The following is a 14,011-nucleotide window of genomic DNA, read 5'->3' on the forward strand; positions in this document are numbered from 1 at the left end:
ATGGTGGGGGGTGTCCTCTGGGGACTGCATGCCTTTGAGGGGTGGGGTAGCAGACTTCATGACTTTGTGGGGTGAGGGAGGGGAGCTAGACAAGACTGTGGTCACTTGATTGCCATCATCAGTAGCCCAAAGGCTTACTGCCGACCTCACCTGGCTGTCTGGCTTTGCAGGGGTGGATTATTGCTTGCTGAGCAACCATGGTTGCGAGTACTCCTGCGTCAACATGGACAGATCCTTTGCTTGTCAGTGTCCTGAGGGACACGTGCTCCGCAGTGACGGGAAGACTTGTGCCAGTAAGTGTTCTGGGTCCAGTGACAAGCGGGACTTGGCGCGGGCCGTCTGTGGGTTTCGCCAGGCCTGTGTGAATGGGCATTAAGGCCTCGTTCAGTGCTTTGAGCCCTGGTGCTTCTCCCCCTGCCCCGGAGCTTCCTTCCCCTACTCCCCAAGACAGCTTTTTCCTACTTCTACAGCGTGCCTCGGGGTCATGTTGAAGCTGGACAGAGCCCTATTTCTGGCCTTTCTCTGCTCTACCCCTAAGCCGGCAGAAAGTGGCAGCCAGCCTGAGATGCACAGTAATCATCATGCAGACCCCTTGTTGAGTGCTGACTTCATGCCGGGCACTGTGCTAAGCACATGCAACCTCAGGCTCTGGCAATACTGTGGAATCTCCAGCTTGTGGTGAAACTGCCGCTCAGATTAAGTAAGGAGCCCAAGGTCAGCCCTGTTAAAGGGGTGGGTTCAAGTTCTGGTCTATGGGACTCCAAAGTCAGTCCTGGGAGAAGGGGAGGCTCCTGAGAAACCTTCCCTCCCCCAACCTCATAATCTATCGGCAGATGGAGAGCTTGGCAGTGATGTTTCCTGGGTACATATATCCTTGCAGCTGGCCCCAACTCCTGTCCCATTAATTAAAAAAAAAAAAAATGGCCCTCAGATCTCCCTCTCTCCTCACTCGAGAACACTGTGTTATCTGCCCTGCAATCCCAGTGGACTAAGGTAAAGACTGAAAAAATAGTCATTTTGACAGAAGGCGTCAGAAATGGAGGGAAAGGACCATAGTCTTCCTTTCCCACCCTGCTGGTCTTTCTGGTTATAGGGCTAGCTTCCCTGACTACTGATACAATGGTGGCCACAACCTACGTTATCCACCTTTTAATATTGTCCATTCGCAGGGGCGGGCGAGCTAAGGTGCGCCCCTCTCTGCAGACCATGAAAAAAATGTTTCCCTAGCTTGCGATAGATTCTGGAGTCTCGGCGAATGGGTTATCCCTGTATGGCTGGCAGCCTGCTAGCTGCGTCCCGGATGGCTACTGCCGCCAACACCGGAAGGCTGTGGGCACTGGGGACGCAGAAAGAGGGTGGACGTGTGGAATTGCATCTACATGTGACTGCATGCCAGAGCCAGATGCTTGGTTTTTTTATTGGTTTGCTTTAATTTTCCATCATCTTAGATCATTCATGCCCTTCCTTTGTCCCCCCGCCCCCCTTACTGTGATCATCATGAAGAGCTGACTATTAGCTGGCTGGAGGACTTCTAAGAAATTCTCACGGCCCTTCCCAACACACACTGTCCCTTACAGCTGCACGCCCCTGTCCCTCCTCCCCCCGGTCCACACGCGTGACGCCACTGACACTTTTAAATGTTGCACATTTTCCCATTTGAAGTGCAGTGCAATCAGAGGTGAATTTTGATGTGTATATATTTATATAGGGTTGTGACTCTGTGAAAGCTTCTGAGATGATCAGATAGGTCAGAATTATCCTCTGGGAATGGTGGTACCTAAGAAATGAATTTTACTCACCAGGCAATACATAAGCATTGAACTGTTCTAATTAAAGGCTGTCTGTCTGCCCTGGGATGATTCAACCTGGCTGCCCTGTCCTGTAATAATGGGCTTTGTTTTCAGCATGGCCGTCGTTAACTGGGGGCTATGTTTCTCAGCTCTATGCCAGATGACAAAGAGCCTGACCACATGACTCCAAATTTGTTTTTGGGAAAGCCTGCTGGGCTGGGAAGGGGGGAGCCTACTGGGGGCCAGCCAGGCCTGGCTCAGTGTGTAAGGGTGTCCTTCACCCTTCAGAAAGGCAGCCTCCTCTTAGAGCCTTGATAGCAGATGGCCTGAAGAACACTTCACTCACTTTCCAGAAAGTTCTCTGAAGCATGGAGAGCAGACCCATGTTCCCAGGGCCCTGGAAGTAAGTGGGCATTGTTACCCCCATATGCCTGCAGGCACCTTGGGCTCTCTGGCCTCTGGAATGAAGCCCATCATCCCTTCTTCATGTCCTTGGCCCCCAAACTGTGATTGTAGGTTCTCCCTAGGAGCCTTCTTGCGTTGGGGGGTTGATGCACAGACTGGAGGCTAAGGTGGGGAGGGAAATGGAGTAGTCTCTTCTACAAGCTGCAGCTGAGAGACCTCCTCCCCTCGCTAGCTCCTGGTGATTTCCCTGAGGTAGACCTTTTGCAAGGGCGTCCCAGCATCAGGAAGATTCCTCAGGCTGGATGTGCACAGAGCACACTGCCCACTGGCCTGCCAGCTCCTGGGGCTTGAGACTGGGTCTTGTTTGGAGTCAGAGTCCCCAGGCCTGGCCCACAGGAGATGCTCAACAAGGTTCATTGAGTGAGTGAGTGAATGGTCAGAGACCACCTGTCTTTTTCTCCTGTGACACCTGGCACAGACTCCACTCCCTACCCAGCAACCTTCAGTGGCTCTCCACTGTCTCCCAAAATAAAGTTCCAGTTGCGTTTCTCAATTTGGCAGTGTCAGAGAACCCCTTCCTCCACCTCTTGAGCCCCACCCCAGGTCTTCCACGATCCGTCCAGTTCCTCAAGTGGGTAAGTCCCATTATTCTCTGAGCGGCCACTGTACCTCCACCCTGTCCTTTCTCCACTTAGCACAGCCTTCCTTTCCCAGCCTTGCAGACAGAAACCCCGCCTGTGGATGATATTCCCCGTGGAGAACTTCCTGCTGCCAGCCAACTGGGACCTCCTCTTCTGCCCTCTCACTCCGTGGTACCCTTTGCACAGACCTGAGAAATAATGTGGCAGAGCCGAAAGAATACTGACCTAAGAGCCCAAAGACTGGGTTTAAATCTTGTTGCTTCCACCCTGGGCAAGAGAATTGACCCTTTCTGGATCTGATTGCTCAACTGTCAACTTGGGACGATGATTTCTGCCTCTCTGTCAGGATTGCCAAGTGGCACAGGGAGAGACAAAAGTTGAAGTGCTTTGGGAACTTGTAAACTGCCCTAAACCCTAAGGCACTCTTTTGTGGTCTTTCCTCCCACTGTTAGACTGCCCTGCATTGAGGAGGAGGCTGAGGTAGCACTTTGCCTTGCTGCCTGGAGACCTACTTCCCAGGGCTGGGCCTGCTTCAGTTGGAGCAGCCCTAGAGATGGGCCACCCTGGGAGAGGCCAGACTCATGATCCCCCAAGGCAGCTGTCAGTCTCTGGCAAGGGCAGGGTGCTGACGGGAATCTGGGCCACAAGCCACAGAGCACTGGGAATCCTAGTCCAGCCACCACAGGCGGTGGAGGCCTGTTGGGGCATGATGCCCTCCAGCTTGACTTTGAAAGGCAGAAACAGCCCTGAGCAAGGCAAATGGAGTGTTGTAATCTGCTCAGGCCGCCATAACAAAACACCAGGGGTTGGGTGGGCTTAAACAACAGCAATTTATTTTCTTACAGTTCAGGAGGCCGGAAGTCCAAAATCAAGGTGCCGGCAGGGTCATGTTCTGATGAGAACCCTCTTCGTGGTTTGCAGATGGCTGCCTTCTTACTGTGTCTTCACATGGTGGTGGGGGCTGGGGGGACGAGAACAAGCTCTAAGGACCCTAATCCCATCATGGGCTCCCCACCTCATCTAAACCTAATTACCTCCCAATGACCCCGCCTCCAAATACCACCACACTGGACGTTCGGGCTTCAACATATGAATTTGGTAGGGGGAGGGGGACACAATTCAGTCCATAGCAGGGAGTGAGGGGAGAAGACCACCTTCACCCTCACCTACTCACATTACAGAAACAGAAGGACGCTTCGAGGTCTTCCGTTTCTTTTGTGGGAATCAAGCACAGGAAGGAAACTGGCACCTCAAGCTGGCCCCGAGGGTCAGTGGAAAGGTCAGGACTAGAACCCGGGTCCCCTGATTCAGGACCTCGTGCCCAGAGAGTGAGCACGTCTCTAAATGGACGTCTCCGTTCAGCTGTTTTTTTGGGTCGTCTGAGCAAAAGCCATTACAGAGTTAGCAAATGATTGGCTGCTCCTAGTTTTATTATAGGAAATGCCCGAAAATGGTGTAATTCCATCTCTGGGCCCTCGTTACCCTCTTGGCAGGCCACCTCCTGCTGGGTCGGTTTTAACAACTTCCTACGTGGAGCCGCAGACTCACAATTGCCGTCTGTCATCACCCAGAGGTGCGAGTCCGTGGAACGCATGAGCCTGGGATAGCTGTGCCGCAGACCCCCGTGACTCACGGGGTGTGGGATCCAGATTGGAGCTCAGCAGTCCGTCAGCACATGGGGCGGCCACACGTGGGTCCCAAACACCCCTGCTCTGTCCTCAAACCTGTAATCATCCTGATCACAGATTGTAGATCCCACTCAGGACAGGGGTTGAATGAAAGCTGTGGACCTGCCTCCCTTAAGGAGGAAAGAAAAGGATTCTTCTCCTGGAGGGAAAATGTGTTCTTCGTGCATCCTGAGATTTTTCATACCTCCTTTCATCCGTTTCATTTAAGTGCTGGTTGCCAGTAGTTGGTCCTCACTCTCGTCTCTGCGTTTGAGTCTGGGCACTTACTTAAGCTCTCGGTCCGTTTGCTCTCATTCTCCACAGGTGTTGACCCTGTACCTGCAGCGTTCTGGGCACGTCGTGCTGGGCACTGGGCCTCCCTGCCTGGGGTTGATGCCAGTTCCGTTTCTGCCCTGACAGGGTTTCAAGTTTCTCGGGGAAGAAAGAAATTAAAAACCTTTCATGTGATGTGGGAAGAAGAGGCGTGGCAGGAGCATGGGGCAGAGGGACCCTTAGCTAGTCCAGAGAAAGTTTCCTGAGAAAGAGGTGGTTGATCTGACATCTGGAGATTGAAGGAGTGAGCTAGCCAGAGATGGAGGGTGTGATGGACTGAACGTTGGTGTCCTCCCAAATTCGTATGTTGACATCCTAATCCCCAAAGCTGATGATATTAGAAGGTGGGGCCTTGGGGTAATTAGGTCATGAGCGTGGGGCTCTCATGGATGGGATTAGTGGCCTAATAAAGGAGATCCCACTGAACTCCCCCCACCAGTCCCTTCCACCATGTGAGGAGACCGGGAGAAGTCTCCAGGCTGGAAGAGGGTCCTCACCCAACCTTGCAGCCTCCAGAGCTGCGAGCTATAAATTTCTGCTGTTCACAAGTCACCCGTCTATGGTATTCTGTTATAGCAGCCAGAACAGCCTAAGACAGAGGAAGCAGAACTTTCCAGGCACAGGAGACAGCATGCAGAAGCCCAGAGAGTGAGTGCGCTGGGTGTTGAGATTTGAGCGCCAGAGGGCAGCAGGTGAGAACGGGACCCGGAGGGGCAGGCGGGACAGTTCACCTACAGCCTTGAGTTACATGAAACTGTTTGGAGGCCCAGCCTCCCTTGAGGAAACGATTTTCTTTTGTCTTCTGAGAATCTCCTAGCCTGAGTAGACTCTGCCGAGCTAGGATGGCCACCACAGGTGCCGCTGGATCAGGAAACACGAAGGTGGTACATTTGCGGTCTAATCCCAGCTCGGCCCCCAGCACAGCTGACGCAGTTCACCTCTGCCGACTCAGAGACCTTGGGAAGGTCACTTCCCCTCTCTGGCCATCTGTTTCCTCAGCTCTAAAATAAAGGGTTGGATCAGTCAATCTACTGGGCCCCTTCCAGCCCAAAGACGAGGCTGGTGCCTGGCACAGAGCAAGTGCTCCAGAAACACTTGCTGAATGGATGAACTCCTTGCTGGGGTACCCACCATTCTCCCTGGGCTGAAGGCGCCCCATGATCGTGAGTCAGGGATGGTGGCTCCCGCTGCCTGTTAGGGAAACACTGAAGTACTTTCCTGCAGGGGAGTATCTGGCTCTGGGCGGAAGCTGACTCCAAGTTGGTTTCCAGACTTGGTTGAATAGGAAGCAGCTAGAACCTGTGGTCAGGAAATTGACGACAGTACCCCTTGGGCATTTTCTAATTTACCACATGTGGTGCCTTAACTTATGAGTGACCCAGAACATCCCGGATAGGCAGGAACTGGACATTTTGCTGAGCAAATATGAAGTGTTCACTCTGCAAGGCTGGTGTGGGGGAGAGAGTGAGGACCACCCAGCATCCACCCTCCACAGGGTTCTCACTTAAAACATCTGCACATGCAACTCTTTTTTAAAGATTTTATTTATTTATTTGAGAGGGAGAGAAAGAGAGCACAAGCTGGGTGGGGGGCAGAGGGACAAGCAGACTCCCTGCTGAGTGTGGAGTCTGACATGGGGCTCCATCCCGGGACCCTGAGATCATGACCTGAGCTGAAGTCAGATGTTCAACCAACTGAGCCACCCAGGCGCCCCTGCACATGCAACTCTTGATGTTGGGGTCTCATATGAGTTCAAGCCCTACATTGGGTGTAGAGATTACTTAAAAATAAAATTTTTAATGAAATGATAAAATAAAATCTTAGGGGCACCAGGCAGACTCAGTCAGTAGAGCATGTGACTCTTGATTTTGGGATCATGAGTTGAAGTCCCACGTTGGGTACAGAGATTACTCAAAAATAAAATCTTTTTTTTTTTTTTTTTAAGTAGGCTCCACATCCAGCATAGAGCCCAATGCAGGGCTTGAACCCATGACCCTGAGATCAAGACCTAAGCTGAGGTCGAGTCAGATGCTTAACTGACTGAGCCACCCAGGTGCCCCTGCCCAAATAAGATCTTTAATAAAATAAGAAAAATAAAGGGTGCCTGGGTGACTCAGATGGTTAAGTGTCTGCCTTCGGCTCAGGTCGTGATCTCTGGGTCCTGGGATTGAGCCCCGCACCAGGCTCCCTGCTCAGCAGGGAGTCTGCTTCTCCCTCTCCCTCTGCCTCTCTCCTGCTCATTCTCTCTCTCTCTCTCTCAAATGAATAAATAAAATCTTAAAAAAAAATAAAAATAAAAAAATAAAACATCTGCACAAAACCCCTGGGTGGAGGGTCCAGTTACCCTTAATTTTCAAAGTAGAAAACTGAGGAAATGTTTCCTTTTACTCACCAGATCCGGGGGTCCTGGGATTGAGTTCTATGTTGGGCTCCCCGCTCGGTGGGGAGCTTGTTGTGTATCAGGCATTACACTGGGCAATGCGAGATGCAGGAGGGAAGGGCAGGTCCAGTGAGTGTGTGGTCTCTTGATCAAAGCCCGTGTGAGCACAGCCCAGTGAGGATGCAGGTGAAGCCCCAACCAACACATGACTCCCTTTTCGGTGACAGCAGTGATATTATCAGAGGGGTGGATTCCAGCTGCTTTGAGGCCCCACGTGGGGAGGTGCAGGAAGACCTCAGGAGATGGGGGGGGAGGGTGAAGAAGGAGAAGCAGAGGAATGGCTGTGTAGACCACGGTGGTGGGAGGGCCCCTGGCTTGATATTGAGGTACGCACTGAAAGACAGTGCTCAGAGCTGGGGGGAGGGTGGGCCAGATGAGGCTGCAGGGATTCTGTCTTTTCTGAAGACTCTGAGAATCTCAGGCAGAGGGAGGAAGGGATGTGAGAAGATTTGCATTTTGGAAAGAGGACTTAGGACGAGGGGAGGGAATGGATTGGAGGGGGTAAAAGAGAGTGTGTGGAAACCAGTTAGTAGACGATGCAACAGCCCAAGAGAAAGGCAGTGGTGTCTGGTTCTTGATGGTGGAGGCGCAGAGCATCTCACCGTTGGTAGTTTTTTAGAATCACCTGTGGGGCTTTTAAAACAACCAGATGCCCCGGCGGTACCCTAGATCCCCTGAAGCCGAGACTATCTTACACTGATGTAACCTCGTTAGAGGACAACTTGGAAATATTTATCAGCTTTTAAATGTTCGTGCCTTTTAACTAGGCATTTCTGCTTCTGGATATTCATCTTTCAAATATGCCTTCACATTGTATGTAAAACTATATGCACAAGAATATTCATACAATAATGTTCATAATAGTAGAAGACTAGGCACCACCTAAATGCCCGTCCAATAAAACACTGATTAAATGATGGTGCGGGCTTTAAAAGTAATGATGTAGAGTGTCAAAGGTGAGAGAGAAGCAAACTTTTCATTGTAAATCCTTTGTTCCCATTAAGAATTTTTATTTAAATTTTAGCTTATTTTTAGAATAGGTAAGGAGTTGAGGCGCCACAGTGGCTCAGTCAGTTAAGCACCTGACTCTTGATTTTGGCTCAGGTCATGATCTCAGGGTCATAAGATTGAGCCCCAAGATGGGCTCTGTGCTGCGCGTGGAACCTGCTTGAGAGTCTCTCTCTCCCTCTCCCCCGCCCCTCACCCCATGTGCACGTGCTCTCTCTCTCTCTAAAAGAAAAAAAAAGGAATAAGTAAGGGGTTTACATGGTTTAAGAATCAAAACAATATGAAAAGACATACATTAAGAAGCTTTGCTCCCCCTATGGCCTCCCATCCCATTCCCTACCTCCCTTCCTATCAGTAGCCAGCCTCCAAGATGGCCACCAGTGATCCCCATCTCCTGCTAGTCACACACTTGTATAGTTCCCTCCTTCACTGTTGCTCTGTGTGACCGATAGCATATGGAAAGAACCATGGCCTGTTACTTCTCAAATTAAGTAATAAAAGACACTGTGGCTGCCATCTTGAGCACTCTCTCTCATTTCTTGGATCGTTTGCTCTCGGGGAAGCCGTGTTGTCAGCTGCCCTGTGGAGAAGCCCACGTGCTGAGGAACTGAAGCTTCCTCCAGCTAACAGCCAGTGAGGAACGGAGTGAGGCTGGCCAATAAAGACATGAGTGAGCTCAGAAGTACATCCTTTAGCTCCAGTTGAGCATCGAGATCACTGCAGTCCCAGCTGACAGCTTGACTACAGGCTCCTGAGAGATCCTGAGTCAGAACTCCCCAGCTAAGCCACTCCTGGACTCCAGACCCCCAGAAACTGTGAGAGATAATAAATGTTGTTTTAAGCTGCTAGGTTTGGGGGTAACTTGTTACACAGCAACAGATAACTAATACCATTTTCATTAGTTTATTAGTTATCCTTCATGTTTCTTTATGTGAATAAGAGCAAATATAAATATACATTTTTATTTCCTCCCTTTTTTTACCTACACAAAAAATGATGTACTGTATATACCCCTAGTCTATGCCTTTTTTTTTCTTTTTTTTTTTTTTTTTTTTATTTTTTTTTTTTTTAATTTTATTATGTTATGTTAGTTCTATGCCTTTTTTTTTTCTTCACTCAATGATACTTATTGGAGATTTCATATCTTTACATAGAGAATGTTCTCATTCTTTTTACAGCTGCTTAATTCCCTTGTTGCTGGACACTTGGGTTGTTTCCCCACTTGTCATTATTACAAACAGTGCTGCCGTGAATAACTTGAAAGTATATCCCTTCCTATGATACGAGGTACCTGTAGGAGAGAATTCCTGAAGTGAGGTTGCTGGGTCAAAGGTACATTTTGTAACTTTGGTAGATGTTGCCAGATACCCCTCCTTAGGGGAGATATGCCCTTTAATGTGTTTGAATTTTGAATCATCTGCCTGTTCTGCCTTTAAAAATATCTCTGCCGGTGATTCTAATACTCATGTGAGGTGGAGAACTCACCAGTGCTCTAGAGTCAACTGATTCGATGCTCTGAGGGAACAAGGAGGGAAAAGGTTAAAAATCAAACTCTCCACGTGCTTTAAAACATGCACCCAATTGGGGAACCTGGGTGGCTCAGTTGGTTAAGCAGCTGCCTTTGGCTCAGGTCATGATCCTGGGGTCCTGGGATTGAGCTCTACGTCGGGCTCCCTGCTCGGAGGGGAGCCTGCTTCTCTCTCTCTCCCTCTGCCCCTCCCCCTGCTTTTGCTTGGACTCTCTCTCTCTCTCTCTCTCTCTGTCAAATAAATAAATAATCTTTAAAAAAAGGCATGCACCTAATAAAATTTCAAACAGCTGCTAATGTGAACACTCAGGAGAACTCAGAAACTGGGCTGGGAGCTCCTGTGATAGTCTGTAGCCAAGGGTGACGTGAACAGTGGCTTTGGGCTCAGCAGGCTCCTGATAAAGGAAAGCAGCACCCATCTGCCCAGTGCAGGTGCAGACCACCATGGCTCAGGGTCTGTGTGGGAAGACTCAGCCACTCTTCTCGATGACAGCCTGAGATGGAGCCAAGAAGACAGGACAGGGCATGGGGGAAAGAAAGGGTGTGCTGGGTTATGGCTTGACAAGGCTGGCCGGAAAGAGTTATAGCTGTTTTATTATGTTGGAAAACGGAGTATTCTTAATATAAATTCATGGTGGGAAAAAAATGCTCACCTCCACAGCCAGCCAGCTGTCTCTATTATGGATCACTCAATTGTATTTCCACTCAACACTACGTGAGGAACTACCCCAAGCCATTGGGGAATGTTCTGCATTAATAATGAGTCTAGATTGTGTCCAGAGAAGTAAGTCATTTTCAGAGCAAACACGACAGGTCAACTCTGCTTTGATTCTCTTCTGCAGTTATAATTTTAGTTAACATAATATTTTCCCATTGTTCAAAGATTTTGGCAGCATGTCTGCCCAAAAGAAGATGGACAAAATTCCCTTCATGTTTGAAAGCTTACTTTATGATATAGCAATGTAATGTAATGTAGTTGGGGAAAATGTGGGATTTATTATCAGAAGATTACATTTTGAGTCTGGTGCTATCACTTATTAGCAATTGATCTTGACGAGCCATTAACCTTCCCAAACCTTAGTCTCCCAGCTGGTAAGTGAGAATAAGAACAACTGCCTTGACTACCCCACAGGGTGGTTCTCAGGACTCCCCTCCAGAAAGAAATACTGCAAAATGCCTTAGAAATAAGTGTGTGGTCTGTGCCTGATTATACAAGTGATTACTTCAGAGCCTTGATTTCATAACTTCAGTGCCTATCCATTGTAAAATTCTCCTTGATCTGAAATGATTGAGTTGACTTTCAGAATTGTGTATTGTTCTCATAGGACGTCACTTCCCCCCGTGTCTTCAGTATCAGGCTTTTAAAATGTCAGCTTGGTTTTCACAGAGTCACAAACAGAAGCTGCCCCAGCCCTGTGGATGGCAAAGCCCTTCTTTTTGCTCTTTCCTGAAACCTTGGTCATCCATGACTCTTCTCTCATATCCATAGGAAGATGGCCTCTTCGTATCAACCCATCAGCAAAGCTTGTAGGCTCTACCTTCAATATATAGCCAACAGTCTCACCACTTGTCACCATCCTGGTTGGGGCCACCAGGCTTATTGCAATAGATTTCTCCCAGCTCTCCATGCTCCATCCTCACCCACACCGAGTATGCCTTTTACGACAAAGCCAGTTCATGTGACCACACTGCTCAAAACCCTCCAGGGAGCCTTCCTCACTCAGATCCCACTGCTGCCCGTGAAGCCCATAGGGTCTGCCCCTTGCTGGCCTCACTGGCCTCATCCCCTGCCAGGCTCGGGTTGCTTGGGTCCCACCTATCTCTTTGCCTTTCCTGAAATGTGCCACAAACGCTCCTACCTCTGTAGTTTGCAAATGCTGTTCTTTACCGAGGGTGCTGTTCCACCCAAATAACACACACTCACTAGTCTCTTCAGGGCTCTGCTCAGGGGCACTGTATCTGCCTGTAGCCTGTGAAACAAGCCCTCCCTGGCCCGGGCACATTCTCTCTCCCCTCTCCTGCTTGTCTCCACGGCACTTTCCCCATCTGACATATATATTTGTTTGTCTATTGTTTGTCTTCCCCCTTCTTCCCTCCCACACCTGCTGCCAAATGTAAGCTTCACAAAAGCAGAAACTGTGTCTTATTCATTGTTAAGTCCCCAGAGCCTAGAAGAGTACCTGACTCAGAGTAGGGACGCATGAAATAGTTGAGGACTGAATGAACAGATGAAGAATGGCTCACCTAAGTGTGACACGTACATGCCTACATAAGTAGATATGTAGATAAGTGGATATTATAGTTATATGATAGCCAGTGAAAATGAACTTATTTTCTAATGTTTATAGGCCATGTTATATCTCTCCTTTTATAAATTGTCTTTCATGCCTTTTGTGCATTTTCCCTATGGAAATGATTTTATTTTATGCACTCTTTATCTATGAAGAATTTTTGCTCATAGACATATTTTCTGTTTTGAAATGTGCATTGTCGGATAAGACACTGCTTTAATTGAAGGTGTCTCAAATGTCTTTTAAGATGGAATAAGTTACTAAAAAAAGGATTGAATAAGTCAGTTATGTATGAACAGTTTCCTTCTTCTGTTTCTCTAATTCCAATTGGATTCCCAGAATTGGACTCCTGTGCCTTGGGGGACCATGGCTGTGAACATTCATGTGTAAGCAGTGAAGACTCTTTTGTGTGTCAGTGCTTTGAAGGGTATATACTCCGTGAAGACGGGAAAACCTGCAGAAGTAAGTTTTTACCGGGGTTGTCTCACGTGACTGTGTCTGATCTTTGCGTGAATTCCACCATCCTGATCTCTGTTGAAATCAGTTACCCTCAAAAGCCACTGCCACACGACTATTAAATATAATGTGGGGTCCTGGATGGAATCAGAAAAATGACATCAGGTTAAAAACTAAGGAAATGTCAATAAACCAGGGACTTTAGTTGGTCTTAATGTATCAGTATTGGTCCATTAATTGTAACAAATGTATCACATTAACACAAGTTGCTAACTGGGTTTGAGGTTTATAGGAACTCTGTGCTATCTTCTCCATTTTTCTGTAAAGCAAAAACTTTTCTAAAAAATAAAGCCAGTTAAAAGAAAACAAACAAATGGGCAAATGAAGAAAGCCAATGCTAGAGCTACAACTGAAGTTGCTCATGTATGCCCTGTGGCAAGAAACAAGATTCTAGCAGCTTCTAGCCCTGCCATTTATTAGCTGGGTAAGTTGTTTGACTTCTCTGAGCCTCTGTTTATCTTTAATAATATTATTGTTGTTGTTCGTAGCACCAATCTCTCATAGAGACTACCTTATGATGAGCTCATGCTTATGTCTCAGAAAGCAAAGCCTCTTAGATGGGGCCAAGATGCATCTCTGTTAATCAAAGGCGAGCATGTAACCCTGAGCAAATGATTTTCATCCCTATCAGTCATCTTTTCCTCCAGCTTCTCAAAGCACTTTGCAAAGAGCAACTTGTGCTGACACGTTTGAATAAAAGACAGGTAATTGGAATTATGACTCTCATTTTTTCAGACAGGAAAGGTAAGGCTCCAAGAGGTTAAGTGATTCTCCTAAGCCATATGTCAGGGACAAAGCCAAAATTAGATTTCAGTGCCACTAATCTAAATTGAGATTTAATCTTCTAAGTAATCATATCAGAACAACAGTGTTTCCTTTTGATATCAGAAACTGCATCTGCAGAAAGCCAACGATTGGTTGCATTTAATGAGATAGTGAAGTAGGTGCTGGTGAGTGATGGTGAGGATGATAGTGAGAAAGTTTGAAGAGTTAACCTAAATTAGACCCACTGAACTTCATCCTCAATTTTACTTTCCTCCCATGGATCACTGAGCTCAAGGGGGCCTGGGGTCTGGTGGCTGAGATGGGTGGATCCTCCAAGGTGAAGCCCGGGGAAAATTTATGTTGGTGAAATTGCTTAGACTTGCTCTTCTGTCCTCAGGGAAAGATGTCTGCCAAACAGTCAACCATGGCTGTGAGCACATTTGTGTGAACAGTGATCAGTCATACATCTGCAAGTGCCTGGAAGGATTCCGGCTTGCCGAGGATGGGAAACGCTGCCGAAGTAAGTGGCCTCCAGTTAGAGATGAACTCTTCCATCTGTGGGACTCGGACCATTAGATGACTTCATTTAATATTTAAAATCTTCCCTTATAATCAATGTTATGATGA

General features: G+C 48.0%; 1 protein-coding gene across 3 annotated transcripts in view; it reads left to right on the forward strand.

Annotated features, from left to right (window-relative positions):
* MATN2 (matrilin 2) overlaps nt 1–14,011 on the forward strand; it is a 116,608-nt gene that overhangs the window by 88,621 nt on the left and 13,976 nt on the right. For all 3 annotated transcript variants that reach the window (XM_021688685.1, XM_021688686.1, XM_044914654.1), the window contains 3 exons: nt 171–293; nt 12,443–12,565; nt 13,782–13,904. In XM_021688685.1, the coding sequence (XP_021544360.1) occupies nt 171–293; nt 12,443–12,565; nt 13,782–13,904 (369 nt within the window). The remainder of the gene's footprint in view (nt 1–170; nt 294–12,442; nt 12,566–13,781; nt 13,905–14,011) is intronic.

Source organism: Neomonachus schauinslandi, chromosome 4, assembly GCF_002201575.2.
Source record: "Neomonachus schauinslandi chromosome 4, ASM220157v2, whole genome shotgun sequence".
NCBI lineage: Eukaryota > Metazoa > Chordata > Mammalia > Carnivora > Phocidae > Neomonachus > Neomonachus schauinslandi.